The sequence below is a fragment of the Mauremys mutica genome, chromosome 6, assembly GCF_020497125.1.
Source record: "Mauremys mutica isolate MM-2020 ecotype Southern chromosome 6, ASM2049712v1, whole genome shotgun sequence".
NCBI lineage: Eukaryota > Metazoa > Chordata > Testudines > Geoemydidae > Mauremys > Mauremys mutica.
In genome coordinates, this window is record NC_059077.1 from 23,768,828 (window position 1) to 23,785,044 (window position 16,217).

General features: G+C 44.5%; 1 protein-coding gene across 2 annotated transcripts in view; it reads left to right on the forward strand.

The window, feature by feature from the left end:
* LOC123372662 (sperm flagellar protein 2-like) overlaps window positions 1-16,217 on the forward strand; it is a 64,697-nt gene that overhangs the window by 15,391 nt on the left and 33,089 nt on the right. For both annotated transcript variants that reach the window (XM_045020939.1, XM_045020940.1), the window contains exons 6-7: window positions 631-713; window positions 5,190-5,406. In XM_045020939.1, the coding sequence (XP_044876874.1) occupies window positions 631-713; window positions 5,190-5,406 (300 nt within the window). The remainder of the gene's footprint in view (window positions 1-630; window positions 714-5,189; window positions 5,407-16,217) is intronic.

Sequence of the window (16,217 nt, forward strand, 5' to 3'; positions counted from 1 at the left end):
GGAGAGTGCTTCCCATTCAGAAATTTGGGTCATGTTGTACTTAGAACTAAGTGGGCCAAATTTTACCCTGACTCACATTCTGTACAACCAGATCTAGTTGAGAACTTTGAAGGCGGGGGGAGGGAAAAGAGATATAATTTAGTTAGTCCTATTCTCTTTTGGAATTTACCAAATGAGTTGGGTTACACAGGGTATAAAATAAGGCTAAATTTGGGCTACTGAATCCAAATTACAACATACTTGGCAAAGAACAGTATACTTAAAAAACCCTGAATGAACTCTTCACAGGGCTTGAACTGACTTTACTCAGTAATCTAGCAAACCATATTGTGCAGAATGGAAGACTGCAAAGCTCCAGATGCTGTCTTTACAATGGGTTGACTTGTATGTAGGAAGAGGAAAATACAATGAAGTGAGTGTGTAGGAGCATGATATAAGCTTGTCTTCTGTCACCCAGGACTAGCTGATACGTAATACGTTCTCAATATAATTTATTCTAAGACATTAAAATTACATTAAAAATTCTCTGTATAATAGTTACAGTACAAATACTAATGATTACTAGTTGAATCCATCTTTTGTGGTTTTAGGGAAGGTAAGACAATTGAAATGTCTGTGCTGTTTCTCTAGGATGTATACATGGAAATTAAGACGTTTGAGAAGTTTATGAGGAAAGAGAGCCCTACTTCTAGTAGCACCCAAGTCACTGACAGGTAATGTTTGCACCAAGTTAACATCAATGAAACTGTAGTCACTGGGGGGAAGAAATATCCACTAGTTTTGTGGTTCTATTAATGAAACTGTTCACCCCTTATCAACTGTTTTCGTTTTTATTTTAAAATATACCTAATTTTCTATTTTTAAATTTTGCAGTCAGACAAAGAGACATTAATATCCCTAAAGAGCCTTTCTCAGTTGCTTATAACTTTCTCAAACTTTCTCCTTTTTTAGGCTCATGTTTTCCAGGTCTTATCTCAATGAATGTTTAGAAAGTTTGAGTACATTTTTTTTTTAAAAAGCCCACATTTTTTCTCTCAAAAAGCTTTAGAATAGAAACTTAATGTTTGTACAGAAGTAATCTGTAAATTGGACATATGCCTTCCCATGATACTGTGATAATCTGTTTTGTTTTGGCCAACTGGTAAGAGTTTAAAATATCATATACATCATGTATTCACACTGACTTTAAAAAAAGTAGTTGCATTAACTATCTTAGAATGTCCTGTTGTCACTGTGCATTATGTGTGAAAATGCATAAAGACTGAGATCTTTCGCTGTGTACATTGAAGCCTCAATCCTGCACAGACTTATACACACACTTACTTACTTGAAGCTAATGTAAAGTTAAGTGAATGCATTAGTTTGTGGACAATTGGGGCTTGAATGAGGTAGGGCTACTTAAGAGTGTACATGAACTCTTGCCTCACTGAAGTTCTGATCCTGCAAACACTTAAGCATGTGTTTAACTTTGCAAATGTGAGTAGTCCCAGTGAAGGCAACGAGACTGCTCACATGCATTAGGTTACAGGGATCAATTCAGCTAATTTATCTATTAGTTCCCCCTGTTTTCCTGGGCGAAGAATTCCTTAAACGTGATAGATTAAGGTTTATGTTTCCAAATTTCATACTTATGCAGATATTTTATGCGCATGAGAATCCCATTTTTAATTTTTAGTTGATTTTTCCAAAACTTATATTTTTCACTAGAGAACAACTTTTTGTGTAATTAAGACAGAGGAGAGCTGTTTCAGGCTATCTAATTCTTGATTTTAATCAGTGTATTTCGCACTAGTCATCTGAAGATGTTTTTCAACATGAACTTCTTCCTCTAATTTGGCCATGCAAGGATCTTCCAATTTCATATTGCTAGAACAGGGGTCAGCAACCTTTCAGAAGTGGTGTGCCGAGTCTTTGTTTATTGACTGTAATTTAAGGTTTTGCGTGCCAGTACAGGTCTGTTGCATCCACAGTCAGCACGTAAAGCGAAAATCGTGTATAGTCAAAATTACATTGAGTATAATGGCAGGTGACTCGCTCGCACTACAGGTACAGTATTAAAATTTATTTTTTTTTGTTTTTGCCGACCACGTAAAGCTGAAATCACGCATGTTAAATGTGCGTAAGATGCAACAGACCTGTAATACATTTTAACCTTTTTAGAAGGGCTCTTTCTATGTCTATAACTAAACTATTGTTGTATGTAATTTAAGAAGCTTCATTTAAAATTACATTAAAATGCAGATTTCCTCCCCCCCCCCCCCCAGACCGGTGGCCAGGACCCGGGCAGTGTGAGTGCCACTGACAATTAGCTTGTGTGCCGCCTTCGGCACACGTGCCATAGGTTGCCTACCCCTGTGCTAGAACCTTAATGCCTGCATAAAATAGCTATAGAAGAAGGTGCTCAGATGTTGCCATGATGAGCACAAGTACAAGAGCCTATGCAGAACAGAGCATAATAAAATAGAAACAGCAGATGATTTGTCTGGTTAAGAAACTATTTGTACTGGGCATCACGAAGCCCTGGAAGAAAGACACCTGCTGTTGGTATGCCTCACCTGTGCTTTAGCAGGAAACTGAAAATAATATAAAGTGGCTTCAAGAGCCACTCAGTGCCTTTCTGCTTGGGATGCTTACATTTTTCTGGTATGGGTTTTAGATTGAGGAAACATAAAATACCTCTCAAACACATAACATGGCACTTGAACAGCTATACGATAAAACCAACATAAATTAAAGCTGCACTGTATATATTAAGCAGAATATTTTCTCTTTTAATTAATTCCACTTCCAGCCCAATAAAGATACAGGCACTCTGCCTATTTTAAAAAAGCAAACAGACTGACAAAAACAACATACTGGTTTCAAAGAGATGATAAAAGCTTGTTCCCCAAAGTCAGAATTTAGGGGCAACTGGCCCATCAGGGAGGAGGCAGCAGCAGCTAGTTTCAGGGCAGCAAAGATCTTTGTCTTTTCCTTGATATTACAGCTGGTGACCAGAGTGGAAGGGGCAGAGCAGGGAGGCAGCAACTTTATCACTGTAAAACAATATATAATCTTCAAGTGATTAATCTACAAGGATTCCACTCGGTGTTCATGCATCCCAGGCACACAAGACCAGGTTATTTTGGCCAGCAGGGTCTGTTGGTGCCATGCCTGCTCCCTCCGTGCCCTCGCCCCAGAGGTCACGAAGAACTGAGTGTCCCAACCATCCATCAGTTCCTTTTTAGCACCTGTGGGAGCAAGATGCAACCCCTGCAGTGTGCACCTGCTTCTCTGCAAATTGTGAGAGTTTAGGGTTAATTGTTAGTCTTGCTGCCCATTGGCAACACAAATAATATTAATAATAAATCTTATTTTAGTCAGATTTTGCTTTTCAGCTAGAATCACCCTGTATTTGTGGGCACTAGCAAAATGCCAAAAGCAAAATCTCTGGGGTTTAAGACCTGTGTCTGATGTGAAGCTTCAGTGCCACTTAACAAAAACAAAATAGGCACCTAGATTGTCTAAAGACAGGGACATATTTAGGGTGACCAGATGTCCCGATTTTAGAGGGATAGTCCCGATTTTGGGGTCTTTTTCTTATATAGGTTCCTATTATCCCCTGCCCCGACTTTTCACACTTGCTGTCTGGTCACCCTAGACGTATTCCTGAACAATGCACCATATATCACTTCTTCTCTAAACAGACTAAAAAAGTGAGAGAAGTCTTCTTAAAATTGTTCCTTTTGGTGTGCTGTATGTAAGCCTCCTTGGACACCAAAAGGAGGGAGGCAGCTTGACCTCAGTCAGTCTTTCTCCATGAGCCCCTGAGTGAGTCAAGATTCCACACAAAGCTAAACTGACCAAGAGGTGCCAGTCATCTGCCTCCTTCGTGCTTCAGTGACCTCTGATAGGGTAGGAAGAAACACTACTCCTGAGCTGAGCCAAAGAATAGGTCACCTTAGTAGTCTCAGGCTCAGTAGTGCAGGAGCAGAAAATAGCCTGAGATGGTCCCTCTAGCACTCCAGTACTGACTGTTAAGAGTGCTGGCAGTACCCACTAAACCTGCAGGCCCTATCTCTCTCAATACAAATCCTATGGTACTGTACAGGCAACCTTGGAAGCATGTTCCTCAGTGCCCAGTGTATCAATACCTACTATGTTGGTATCCAGGGCACATATAGTATGAGTGATTTATTTTTGGGCCCAGTACCAGAGTCTACTTTCCTTGAAAGGTTTGGGGTGGTGAGAACCCCGCTGTCAGTCCCTCATCCCAGTACTCATATCTTATTAGCCTTATTCCTCCTGGCAGAGACTTTAGCTATACAAGCCCTGTGGTCCTACTACATTGTGCTTTAGGAAAGGGCCTATGAAGATGAGTCCTCTAGGCCTGCCTAGAGAAGCTACATGAAAGCAGCCAATCAGAGCCCAGCAGGCTCAGATCAGAAGTGGTGCAGGCGAAACCTCACAAACCCTTGGACATCATGTACCCCTGTATACCTGGCAGGCTCACCATGCCTGTAAACAAAGGATGGTTGGAACCTCAAAAGACCTGTAGAACACACCAGCATCAATTTGGCCACATTCAAGTGAGCTGACAGGATGTACCAAGTCCGCTAGATCTCAGGCACCCTCTGCTGCCTGTTTGAAGAATGTCCTTAATTCTGAAAACTGTAGGGCAGCTAATGGACACTACATTTACAAGATATTATTGTTTGGCAGACTCTTCAAGACTGATCCTACTTTGGTAGGGCTGTCATGCAGTCGCTATTTAAATAAGTCCCTTACTACCCACCTCCAAGTAGACAACTGCTTGTTAGTCACCAAGAGTGGACTCCATGTGGACAATCACTCGAAGAAAAAAAAATGGTTATTAGCCTTACAGTAAACGGTGGTTCTTTGAGATGTGTTTTCCATTTTGATTCTGTGACCCACCCTCCTTCCCAATCCTGTGTAGTCCTAATCCTCTGGGATTTTTTTACTGGCAAGTGAATGGTTATGCCTGCTAAGCCCTCAAATGGGGGACACAAGGACATTTAGGGTGCAGGTGTGGACCTAACTGACGCTGGTGGCCAAAATAATCCAAATTCATGTGCATGTGGTTCATGTGCACCAAGAGTGGAATCCACATTGACAACACCTCTCAAAGAATCACACTTAGTGTAAGGTTAAGTAGCTGTTCTTTTGATGTACAACATGTACTTTCTTAGCAATGTACAGGACACCTTGCAGATACAGGAGTTAGACTCAACAGCTCCAGACACCACAGCCCAGACAACTACTGAATTGTTGAGCACTTATTCAGATGATGAATATATAAGAAAAATTCAAAAACGCCTAGAGGAAGACAGTTTTGCCCGGGAGCAACGAGAAAAAAGACGACGGAAGATGTTAATGGAACAGCTAATAGCCCACGAAGCACAAGAGGTGAGGTATTTGTGCTGATATGTAGTATCGCATGCAGAATTACCAATTTGCAAGTATCTAAATGGAAAAATAAAACAACAAATTGATGTTTAATTGCATAACAGCAGTCTTTAGCTATCAGATTTTCCCCCCCAGAATTACAGAAAGAGCTGGACTTTTTATAATTCAAAAAGCTAGCGGTGTCATTCTCATCTCACATTTCTATTACATGATGGTAGCAGTAAGGGTGATTTATTGAAGCAGTCCTAAGAGGCAAATGTTTTGCTATGGCATGTAATGATGTTGGGAAGCTGGGAGTATCAAATGGGAAGTCGCTGGTGTGCTGAAACTTTGCATGTTTGATCTCAGCCCTCAGGTGACATAACTGTTTTTGGAGTGTTTGAACAAACTCTGTTCAGATGTTTTTATTAGGAAAATGGAGAAAAATTGTATCTATAAATATATAGAGAGAAATAATAATACACCGCTACCTCGATATAACGCCACCCGATATAACACAAATTTGGATATAACACGGTAAAGCAGTGTTCCGGGCAGGCGGGGCTGCGCACTCCGGTGAATCAAAGCAAGTTCAATATAACATGGTTTCATATATAATGCGGTAAGATTTTTTGGCTCCCAAGGACAACGTTATATTGAGGTAGAGGTGTACCAGCTCCTCAACTTGTGAAAGCTGTCGTAGTTCAATTGAAGTCAATGAAGCTAAGATGTTTTACACCAGTTGAAGATCTGGCCCCAAAAAAACTTTTCCCAAAAAATGGTTGAACTTAAAAACTTCAAACTTTATACATGGCTAGCTCTCAAGGAGGCATAGTCACTTGGTAAGTTTAAAACAGATAATGAAGTAAAATGATTAAAATCTTGCTTTTGTGCATTCAGGAAAAGTTGTTAAATATTTAGCGCTAGATTGTGACTTTCTAAAGTGGCTGTGCAGGGAAGTAGGGGGAGGCAAGGATTCCCCAAACCTCTTGCATGGCTGCATTAGAGTTACCCAGATCTTAGATCTGGGCAGTTCTTAATTTGTAATGAAAGAGGTGCTAGGGTTCAAGCAATTTTTTTACTTTCATAATCAATGCGGCAAGTCCAGAGGTGCCAGGGCTATAAACTGCCAAGCCTAGAGTTGCCGAGGCTCAGCCTTGGCAAGTCCCTGCACAAATTAAGCATAAGATCTAGGTGCTGGTAAGGGGTAGGGAGCAGACAAAGATGGCTGGCTTTCTGGAGGGGAATGCTGTGTCTCAAAATGGGTTTTGCAGTTACTCCCCTTAATCCCCACAACCCCCTCAGGTTTATTTAGCCTCAGAGTTGGGGTGAGTTTGGTGTCCTTAGTGTGTATGTTTGTGGTGTGTTTGCTGCTTGATTGAAGTATATAGTGTGGTCCCTTTGGGGGACTGTGTGCTGAGCTAGAGGCCTGCTGGGCAAAGCTGAGAGCTTCTTTGATTCTCGTGCCCTTTAGTACCCATCAACCCTTTACCGGGGGCAGGGCTACATAGGGAGAACAGAGGTTTAAAAAGCCCACTCCTAAGTGACCAGAGGAGCAGCTAACCGGGGAGTTTTGCGAAGGAGTTTAGAGTGGGGATTGGGGGGGCTAGATACACTTCATTAATATTCTTTAAACTTAAAAAAAGAAAAAAAAATTGGAGCTATACCGATCTCCTAGAACTGGAAGGGACCTCGAAAGGTCATCGAGTCCAGCCCCCTGCCTTCCCTAGCAGGACCAAGTATTGATTTTTGCCCCAGATCCCTAAGTGGCCCCCTCAAGGATTGAATTCACAACCCTGGGTTTAGCAGGCCAATGTTCAAACCACTGAGCTATCCCTCTTAAGGCAATAAACACTCCCGATTAAAAACAAAACAACAATAAAGGGAAGAGCTGCAGGAGTAAAAAGAGAATGCAGGCAGAAGTCCAGAAACAGAGTTTATTGTACTGAATGCAGTATGTATGATTACCTGCCTTATGGGCCAGTGGCGTATGTATGCATTCAGTGCAAGGAGCTCCTGTCCCTCAGAGACCATGTACGGGTTTTGGAGACCAGAGTAGCTGAATTGGAGAAGCTAAGGGAGACAGAGAGGTACATAGATGAAACTTTCCAGGACACAGGAGAGCAGTCCCACCCTCAGTCTGACAGCCTCTGTGCTGTTAAGGAGAATGAAAGTCTCAGGGAAGGAAAACATCAAAGTGGAGCGGAGGGAAATGATCCCATAGTTGGGATCCTCCTTCCAGATGATGATATGGTATCATTTTGCATCGAGGATACCTCTTTAGGGGAGGGAATTCCAGTTATTAGGAAGAGATGGGTAATAATAATGGGGGATTTGATCATTAGAAACATATAGCTGGATTTGCAATGTCCGGGAGAACCTCATGATGACTTGCTTGCCAGATGTGAAGATTGCAGATCTCTCGAGACATTTTGACAGACATTCATGTAGTGCTGGGGAGGGGCCAGTGTTTGTGGTACATGTAGGTAACAATGACATAGGGAAGGATAGGAGGCCAAATTTAGGCTTCTAGGTAAGAGATTGAAGTCCAGGACCTCCATCCCATGATAGCATTCTCTGAAATGATTCCAGTTCCACACACATTATTATTGAGTCTTTTATTTTTATAGCCTCTGTAAAAATCCATTTGGGTCTTTTAAAAACAGATTATTTAAAACAACCTACAGTTGCCCCTATCAGACAGAAGCCATCTTTTTAGAAACTTTCTCTTATCTCATTAATTATTTTTTTGAAGCAAACATCATCCCTATTTCGTTCCTTCTTGCCTTATAACTCATTATTTTCAAGGCCTTTCTTTCACTTGCTAATTTTGGCCTTTTTTTACCACACATATTTCTTTCACCAAACGTAAGGTAACTTTAATTTTATAGTTTTATATTTATTCTACACTGTTGTATGGGACTAGCCACAGTGCGTGAAGTTAAGTATCTGCATAAGTCTTTGAAGAAGTAGCGCCTTTCCTGTGAACACCTGAGTTCAGGGTTCTGTGCTTCTCCTTTCACAGTGATGACAATGTAAATAAAACAGCTTAAAACAGCATGTTCCATTCATCTTTAAATTAAAGATGCAGATAGAAATATAGTAATACATGAAATATGTGTAGTAATATACAGGTTTTTGGTATGATACATAAACATAGAATTAATGTGTTTGGCCACTGGATGCCACTGTTGTCCCAAATTGATATAATTATAAGCCTCTTATCATACATTTCTCAAATAATCACCATTACAAAGCCATATGTTATTTAAAAACCTATTTTATCTTTTCTACAGTGACTTGTGATCCTGTGTTTTACTATGGATTTTTAGAAATGCTGCAATATAAAACTAAACTCAAGTTATGCTTTTGTCCTGTACCTTATTTTAGGTCTCTTTCACATTTAGCCTTTGATGGGTTTTAATTCTTCCTAAACTGTGTTATATTTTTTCCTATTAATTGTTGTGTTCTTGATAAGAAGCAGATAAAGTAAGTAAATGCTGTACAAGTTTCCACATAGTGGGCCTGATCCTGCACCAATTTAAGTCCATGGCAGACCCCCCACACACACTTCAGTCCTGCAGTGTGCTGCCAGTACACTTCAGTCCTTACCGGCAACACCACTGCTATTCTAGAATCATAGAATCATAGAATCTCAGGGTTGGAAGGGACCTCAGGAGATCATCTAGTCCAACCCCCTGCTCAAAGCAGGACCAAACCCAACTAAATCATCCCAGCCAGGGCTTTGTCAAGCCTGACCTTAAAAGCCTCTAAGGAAGGAGATTCCACTACCTCCCTAGGTAACCCATTCCAGTTCTTCACCACCCTACTAGTGAAAAAGTTTTTCCTAATATCCAACCTAAACCTCCCCCTCTGCAACTTGAGACCATTACTCCTTGTTCTGTCATCTTCTACCACTGAGAACAGTCTAGATCCATCCTCTTTGGAACCCCCTTTCAGGTAGTTGAAAGCAGCTATCAAATCCCCCCTCATTCTTCTCTTCTGCAGACTAAACAATCCCAGTTTCCTCAGCCTCTCCTCATAAGTCATGTGCTCCAGCCCCCTAATCATTTTTGTTGCCCTCCGCTGGACTCTCTCCAATTTATCCACATCCTTCTTGTAGTGTGGGGCCCAAAACTGGACACAGTACTCCAAATGAGGCCTCACCAGTGCTGAGTAGAGGGGGATGATCACATCCCTCGATCTGCTGGAAATGCCCCTACTTATACAACCCAAAATGCCATTAGCCTTCTTGGCAACAAGGGCACACTGTTGACTCATATTCAGCTTTTCGTCCACCGTAACCCCTAGGTCCTTTTCTGCAGAACTGCTACCCAGCCATTTGGTCCCTAGTCTGTAGCAGTGCATGGGATTCTTCCGTCCTAAGTGCAGGACTCTGCACTTGTCCTTGTTGAACCTCATCATATTTCTTTTGGCCCAATCCTCTAATTTGTCTAGGTCCCTCTGTATCCTATCCCTACCCTCCAGCGTATCAACCACTCCTCCCAGTTTAGTGTCATCTGCAAACTTGCTAAGGGTGCAGTCCACACCATCCTCCAGATCGTTAATGAAGATATTGAACAAAACCGGCCCCAGCACCGACCCTTGGGGCACTCCACTTGATACCGGCTGCCATCTAGACATGGAACCATTGATCACTACCCGTTGAGCCCGACCATCTAGCCAGTTTTCTATCCACTTTACCGTCCATTCATCCAGCCCAGACTTCTTTAACTTGCTGGCAAGAATACTGTGGGAGACTGTATCAAAAGCTTTGCTAAAATCCAGAAATAGTACATCCACTGCTTTCCCCTCATCCACAGAGCCGGTTATCTCGTCATAGAAGGCAGTTAGGTTAGTCAGGCATGACTTGCCCTTGGTGAATCCATGCTGACTGTTCCTGATCACTTTCCCCTCCTTTAAGTGGTTCAGGATTGATTCCTTGAGGACCTGTTCCATGATTTTTCCAGGGACTGAGGTGAGACTGACTGGCCTGTAGTTCCCTGGATCTTCCTTCTTCCCTTTTTTAAAGATGGGCACTACATTAGCTTTTTTCCAGTCATCCGGGACCTCCCCCGATCGCCATGATTTTTCAAAGATAATGGCCAATGGTTCTGCAATCTCATCGGCCAACTCCTTTAGCACCCTCGGATGCAGCGCATCCGGCCCCATGGACTTCCAGCTTTCCTAAATAGCCCCGAACTACTTCTTTCTCCACAGAGAGCTGGTCACCTCCTCCCCATACCGTGCTGCAGAGTGCAGCTGTCTGGGAGCTGACCTTGTCTGTGAAGACAGAGGCAAAAAAAGCATTGAGTACACTAGCTTTCTCCACATCCTCTGTCACTAGGTTCCCTCCCTCATTCAGCAAGGGGCCCACACTTTCCTTGACTTTCTTCCTGTTGCTAACATACCTAAAGAAACCCTTCTTGTTACTCCTAACATCTCCGGCTAGCTGCAACTCCAAGTGTGATTTGGCCTTCCTGATTTCACACCTGCATGCCTGAACAATACTTTTATACTCCTCCCTGGTTATTTGTCCAATCTTCCACTTCTTGTAAGCTGTTCTTTTGTGTTTAAGACGAGCAAGGATTTCACTGTTAAGCCAAGCTGGTCGCCTGCCATATTTACTTTTCTTCCTACACATCGGGATGGTTTGTTCCTGCAACCTCAATAAGGTTTCTTTGAAATACAGCCAGCTTTCCTCGACTCCTTTCCCCGTCATGTTATTCTCCCAAGGGACCTTGCCCATCAGTTCCCTGAGGGAGTCAAAGTCTGCTTTTCTGAAGTCCAGGGTCTCTGTTCTACTGCTTTCCCTTTTTCCTTGTGTCAGGATCCTGAACTCGACCATCTCATGGTCACTGCCCCCCAGGTTCCCATCCACTATTGCTTCCTCTACTATTTCTTCCCTGTTTGTGAGCAGCAGGTCAAGAAGAGCTTTTCCCCTAGTTGGTTCCTCCAGCACTTGCACCAGGAAATTGTCCCCTACACTTTCCAGAAACTTCCTAGATTGTCTGTGCACTGCTGTGTTGCTCTCCCAGCAGATATCTAGTTCTGAGTCTACTTTAAATAGAAACATTCAGTTGATTAACAGTTTTCTGATTAGGTGGACTGAAGCTAAAATAACAACACTGCACTCATTTTAAACTAACTTGTGATCATACCCAGGTCTGCAGAAATGGCAGTCAACATTTCAAAGGGGGTAAGTGCAATAACCAACTATGCTATTAAAACCTCAGGAAACTTCAGAGGTTACTATTTTAATAGATTAACCCTCCTACTCAATCTATATGCTACAGGGATTGGCAGCCTTAAAATGACTACTTGAATGAAGCCTTATAACATAGTAAAATGGCACCTGTGTGATTTATGACTATGTATCACAGAGTGCAATCATTTCAAAATTATGTCAAACATGAACAAGACAAATTCTTTATTGAGTGTCCTCTGCATATTCGCTCATGGGATGCATCAGCAGGTGCAGCTCAGTGCCCGTTGGAGCTCTCCTGTGTCCCTCGCACCTCTTCTCTCTGCATTTCTGTGTGTTCTGAGGGTGAGACTATAAAAGGGAACATGGTGATCATCTAGTCTGACCATCTGCATAATACAGCCTATAGAAATTCTCTGAAACAATTCCTGTCTGAACTACAAGAAGTCTCTGAGAAAAGCATCTAATCTTGATTAGATTTAAAAATGGCCTGTGATGGAGAATCTGCTATAACCCTGGGTAAATTGTTCCCATGGTTAATTACCTTCGCCATTAAAATGTATGCCTTTTTAAAAGATGGTTATTCCATTCAGTTTGAAACACTTCCTCCATCCAAACCCCTCTTCCTGATTCAGGGACTGTCTCACAAAAGCTTGTTAAAATCAGAGATTCAGTCCCTTGTAGAAGCTTGAGCAATAAAGGAGGTTCCAAGGGAATTCAGAAATTCTATTCCAGATATTTTCTGGTATCTGCCCGGTGGGTGCATAACCCCCCGCACTGTCTCTTCCCACCCTTGCACCGCCCTCGCTCCACCTCCATTCCACCCCTTCCCCAAAGTCCCTGCTCCACCCTGCCTTTTCCCACCCCATCCCCACCCCTGCCCTGCCTCTTCTCCACCTCCTCACCTGAGTGCGCTGCATCCCCACTCCTCCCCCTCCCTTCTGGAAAGTCCTAAGCACCGCCAAACAGCTGTTAGGTGGCAGGAAGCGCTGGGAGGGAGGGGGAGGAGAGGGGATGCAGCGCGCTTGGAGGTGAGGGGGAAAAGGCTGCTCACCCACTAACTTTTCCTGGTGGATGCTCCAGCCCAGGTGCACCCATGGAGTCGACAGCTGTGGAAAAATTCATCTGATATTAGATCTTAAAAAGTTCAGTGCTTTTATTAGAAGATTCAGTTTCCTCATGTTGACTCTAGTATCCAATATACCCTCTTTTACCTCTTGAGGCCTTGTCTACACTACAGGACTATTTCGAATCTACTTAATTCGAATTTGTGGATTCGACCTTATGAAGTCGAATTTGTGTATCCATACTAAATACACTAATTCGAACTTCTGAGTCCACATTAACGGGGCCGGCGTCGACTTTCGAAGCGGTGCACTGTGGGAAGCTATCCCACAGTTCCCGCAGTCCCCGCTGCCCATTGGAATGCTGGGTAGAGCCCCCAATGCCTGCTGGGGGAAAAAATGTGTCGAGGGTGGTTTTGGGTAACTGTCGTCATTGAACCGTCAATCACGCCCTCACTCCCTCCCTCCCTGAAAGCGCCTGCGGGCAATCTGTTCGTGCACTTTTCTGGTCAGTGACAGCGTGGACGCCACAGCACTGCAAGCATGGAGCCCGCTGCGATCCTCGCCGTTTTCTCCTCCTCGCACTTTATCGTCCACCTCTTCCACATTCAGCTGCTGAGAAATTGGGCTACTTTTCAATGGTTCTGCAAGCACTGGGGGACCATAGGGGACGTTTTACCAACATGAACGTCGTATGGCCGGGCAAGGTTCCTGATGCGTGTGTTCTCAGGAACTGTGGGCTGCTCAGACGCCTGCTGGAAGGTAGTTTCTTCCCGTACCACGAAATAACTGTTGTGGATGTGCATTTGCCTATAGTGATCCTCGGTGACCCAGCCTGCCCGCTAATGCACTTGCTCATGAAGCCCTATACAGGCGCCTGGGACAGCGACAAGGAACTCTTTAAATACCAGCGAGCAGCGTGACCTGTGACTGTTCAGTTTCTTTACAGAGAAGCTGAACCTGCCCCTGTTTCTTTACCCAGTTACTGTTGACTCTCCTCTTCGGTTAAATACCCCGTTCTCCCCGTTTCCTCCACTTCCAAGACACGTGTAAAAATAAAATACATGTCACACTGTTACTGAGGAGAGGTTGCTCATACAGCGGTCCGCATTGCCGGACTGCTTGTTTCAACGGAGCCTGCCATCCCTCCTTTTTGGGATTCTGTGTGCAGGGGGCTATGTGGCCTTGTGGCGGAGGAGGACGGATACAGATTCCTCTGCTGCGTGACTCAGCGGTCCACGACAAGGACCGCTGTATAAGATCTGTACCTGCCCTCCCCCGCTAAAAAGTCACATCCCCACCGCCCACACAGAACCTGGAAACCACCTCCCATACCGACCACGGTGCCTGCTGACTGCACTGTGTGTGTTACCCGCTGCTGATCCGGCCCCCGTGTCTGTACCCTGCGAAAGGTGCCTGTCCTATGCAATTAGCAACGCACTTCCCCACGCACCCCATTCAAACACAGTCTTCAGTGAAGAAACATGACGGAAACAGTACTTAACAGCAAAGTATTTTTATTACTTAAGTACACAGTTATGGGATGGGACTGGGATTGGGACTTGTTTGAGTCCGGAAGGGAAGGACTTATGCAAATGTAGGGTAGGAGAGCTTTTGGTTACTTGAGCACTCTGCTGGGGTGCAGTGACAGTATTCACGGCCCAGGGCGGGCATCCTCCTGGTTATTTGAGGTGAGGGGGGAATGTGACTTTGTGGCAGGGGAGGGCAGTTGCAGAGATACTGCCGGGGGCTCTGTCCTGCAGCGGTCCTGCAGAACATACACAAGTCGCCGGAGCGTGTCCGTTTGCTCCCTCAGTAGTACAAGCATTGCTTGAGTCGCCTGCTTGTGTTCCTCACGCCACCTCTCCTCCCATTCGCTGTGTGAGCGCTGGTACAGAGAGACTTTCTCCCTCCACTGCCTCTGCTGGTCCGCCTCGGCTAGGTAGCAGCCCACACATTCATCGAAAATCGTGTCCCTTGTCTTTTTCTTTCGCCGCCTAATCTTCGCCAGCCTCTGCGAGGTGGATGCTGTGGCAGGTCTGGAGACAGTGGAAGCTGTGAGATGGGAAACAGTTAGTTAATTCCTTGCAATGATACTTTTTTGCGAACAATTAACTGAGTCTAGGCTGTCTCTGTGAATTTTTTGTTGAGACCCCTGTGCCTGCTGTTGCACAAATCATTTGCGCGGTGGATTCTGGGTAAATGTCGCCAGTCATTCCTTCCTCCGGGAAAGCAATGGCAGACAATCATTTCGAGCACGTTTTCCATGAAATGCCCTGGCACACGCCATAGCGTGGCAACAATGGACCCTATTTTGCCTTTTGTATATGTCACCGTATGTGTACTGGATGCCGCTGACAGAGGCGGACCAGCAGCGCTACACAGCAGCATGCTTATGCTTTTGCATGACAGCAGCGATGGTTACCAGGCATACTGCACCGTCTACCATACCATGAACTGGTAAGAAGACGGTAATAAGATGGTCATGGTTACCTGTCCTTTTGCACTGCGCCATTTGGTGCTGTCATAAGTGCCCCTGGTCGATCAGCCAGGGGCGCAAAAGCAAAATTTGGGAATGACTCCCCGAGTCAATCCCTCCTTTTTGGGTATCTAAAAATAGAATCAGTCCTGCCTAGATTATGGGCAAGTGTACTAGAGAACCACTGTATCATACAACCAGAGACCACAGCTGCTCTCTGTCCAATCCTGCATAAATTTTGAGCTGAACGCTATTCACAGGGTGTGCTCCTGAAACAACCCCAGCTGTTCATTCCGTTCTTCCCCCAGCCTTCCTGGGTTCCAATACCATTGTCCCCCCACTTGTGTGATGAAGTAATATAGAATGCATGAACAAGACACAGGTAGTCGTTTGTGAGAAATGAGTGGAAGGAAGCCTCCAGCTGCAATGATAGTCCAGAGATGACATTAAGGGGTGTGGAGGAGGGAGCCACTCATCCCTCTGCTAGTCCAGGGGCAATTGAATCTTTTCTTTACAATGAAGGGTGGGGGCTGATGGAGCTCAGCCCCCTGTTGCAATGATGAGGACGGTTACCAGCCATACTGCACCATCTACCATGAAAAATTAGCAACAGGCGGCCTTGACCGACCGGTCCCAAGCAAGTTGGTACGGTTGTCATGGTTACCAGCCCTTTTGCACTGCCCCATGTGCCAATAGGCTGATGGTACAAAAAGATGGAAATGCATCCTCATCATCAGCCATCCATAGCGTGGGGGGAGCAAGGATGTTGGTGTTGAGTGCTGCACCATCGCGTCTATCTGCAGCATTCAGTACAGATACGGTGACATGTAAAAGAGTCAACAGAGGATTGTTTTCCCTTTAACTTCTGGGGGTCGGGGGGCTGCGTAAATTGCCGAGCTATGCCCCGACCCACCGCGGACACTGTGTTTGACCCTAGAAGCATTCGGAGATCAGCCAAGAATGCAAATGCTTTTCGGAGACAGCAGGAACTGTGGGATACCTTGCGTCCTCGTTCCCTCCATGAGCGTCCATTTGATTCTTTGGCTTTCCGTTACGCTCGTCACGCAGCTGCGTGCTGAGTCTG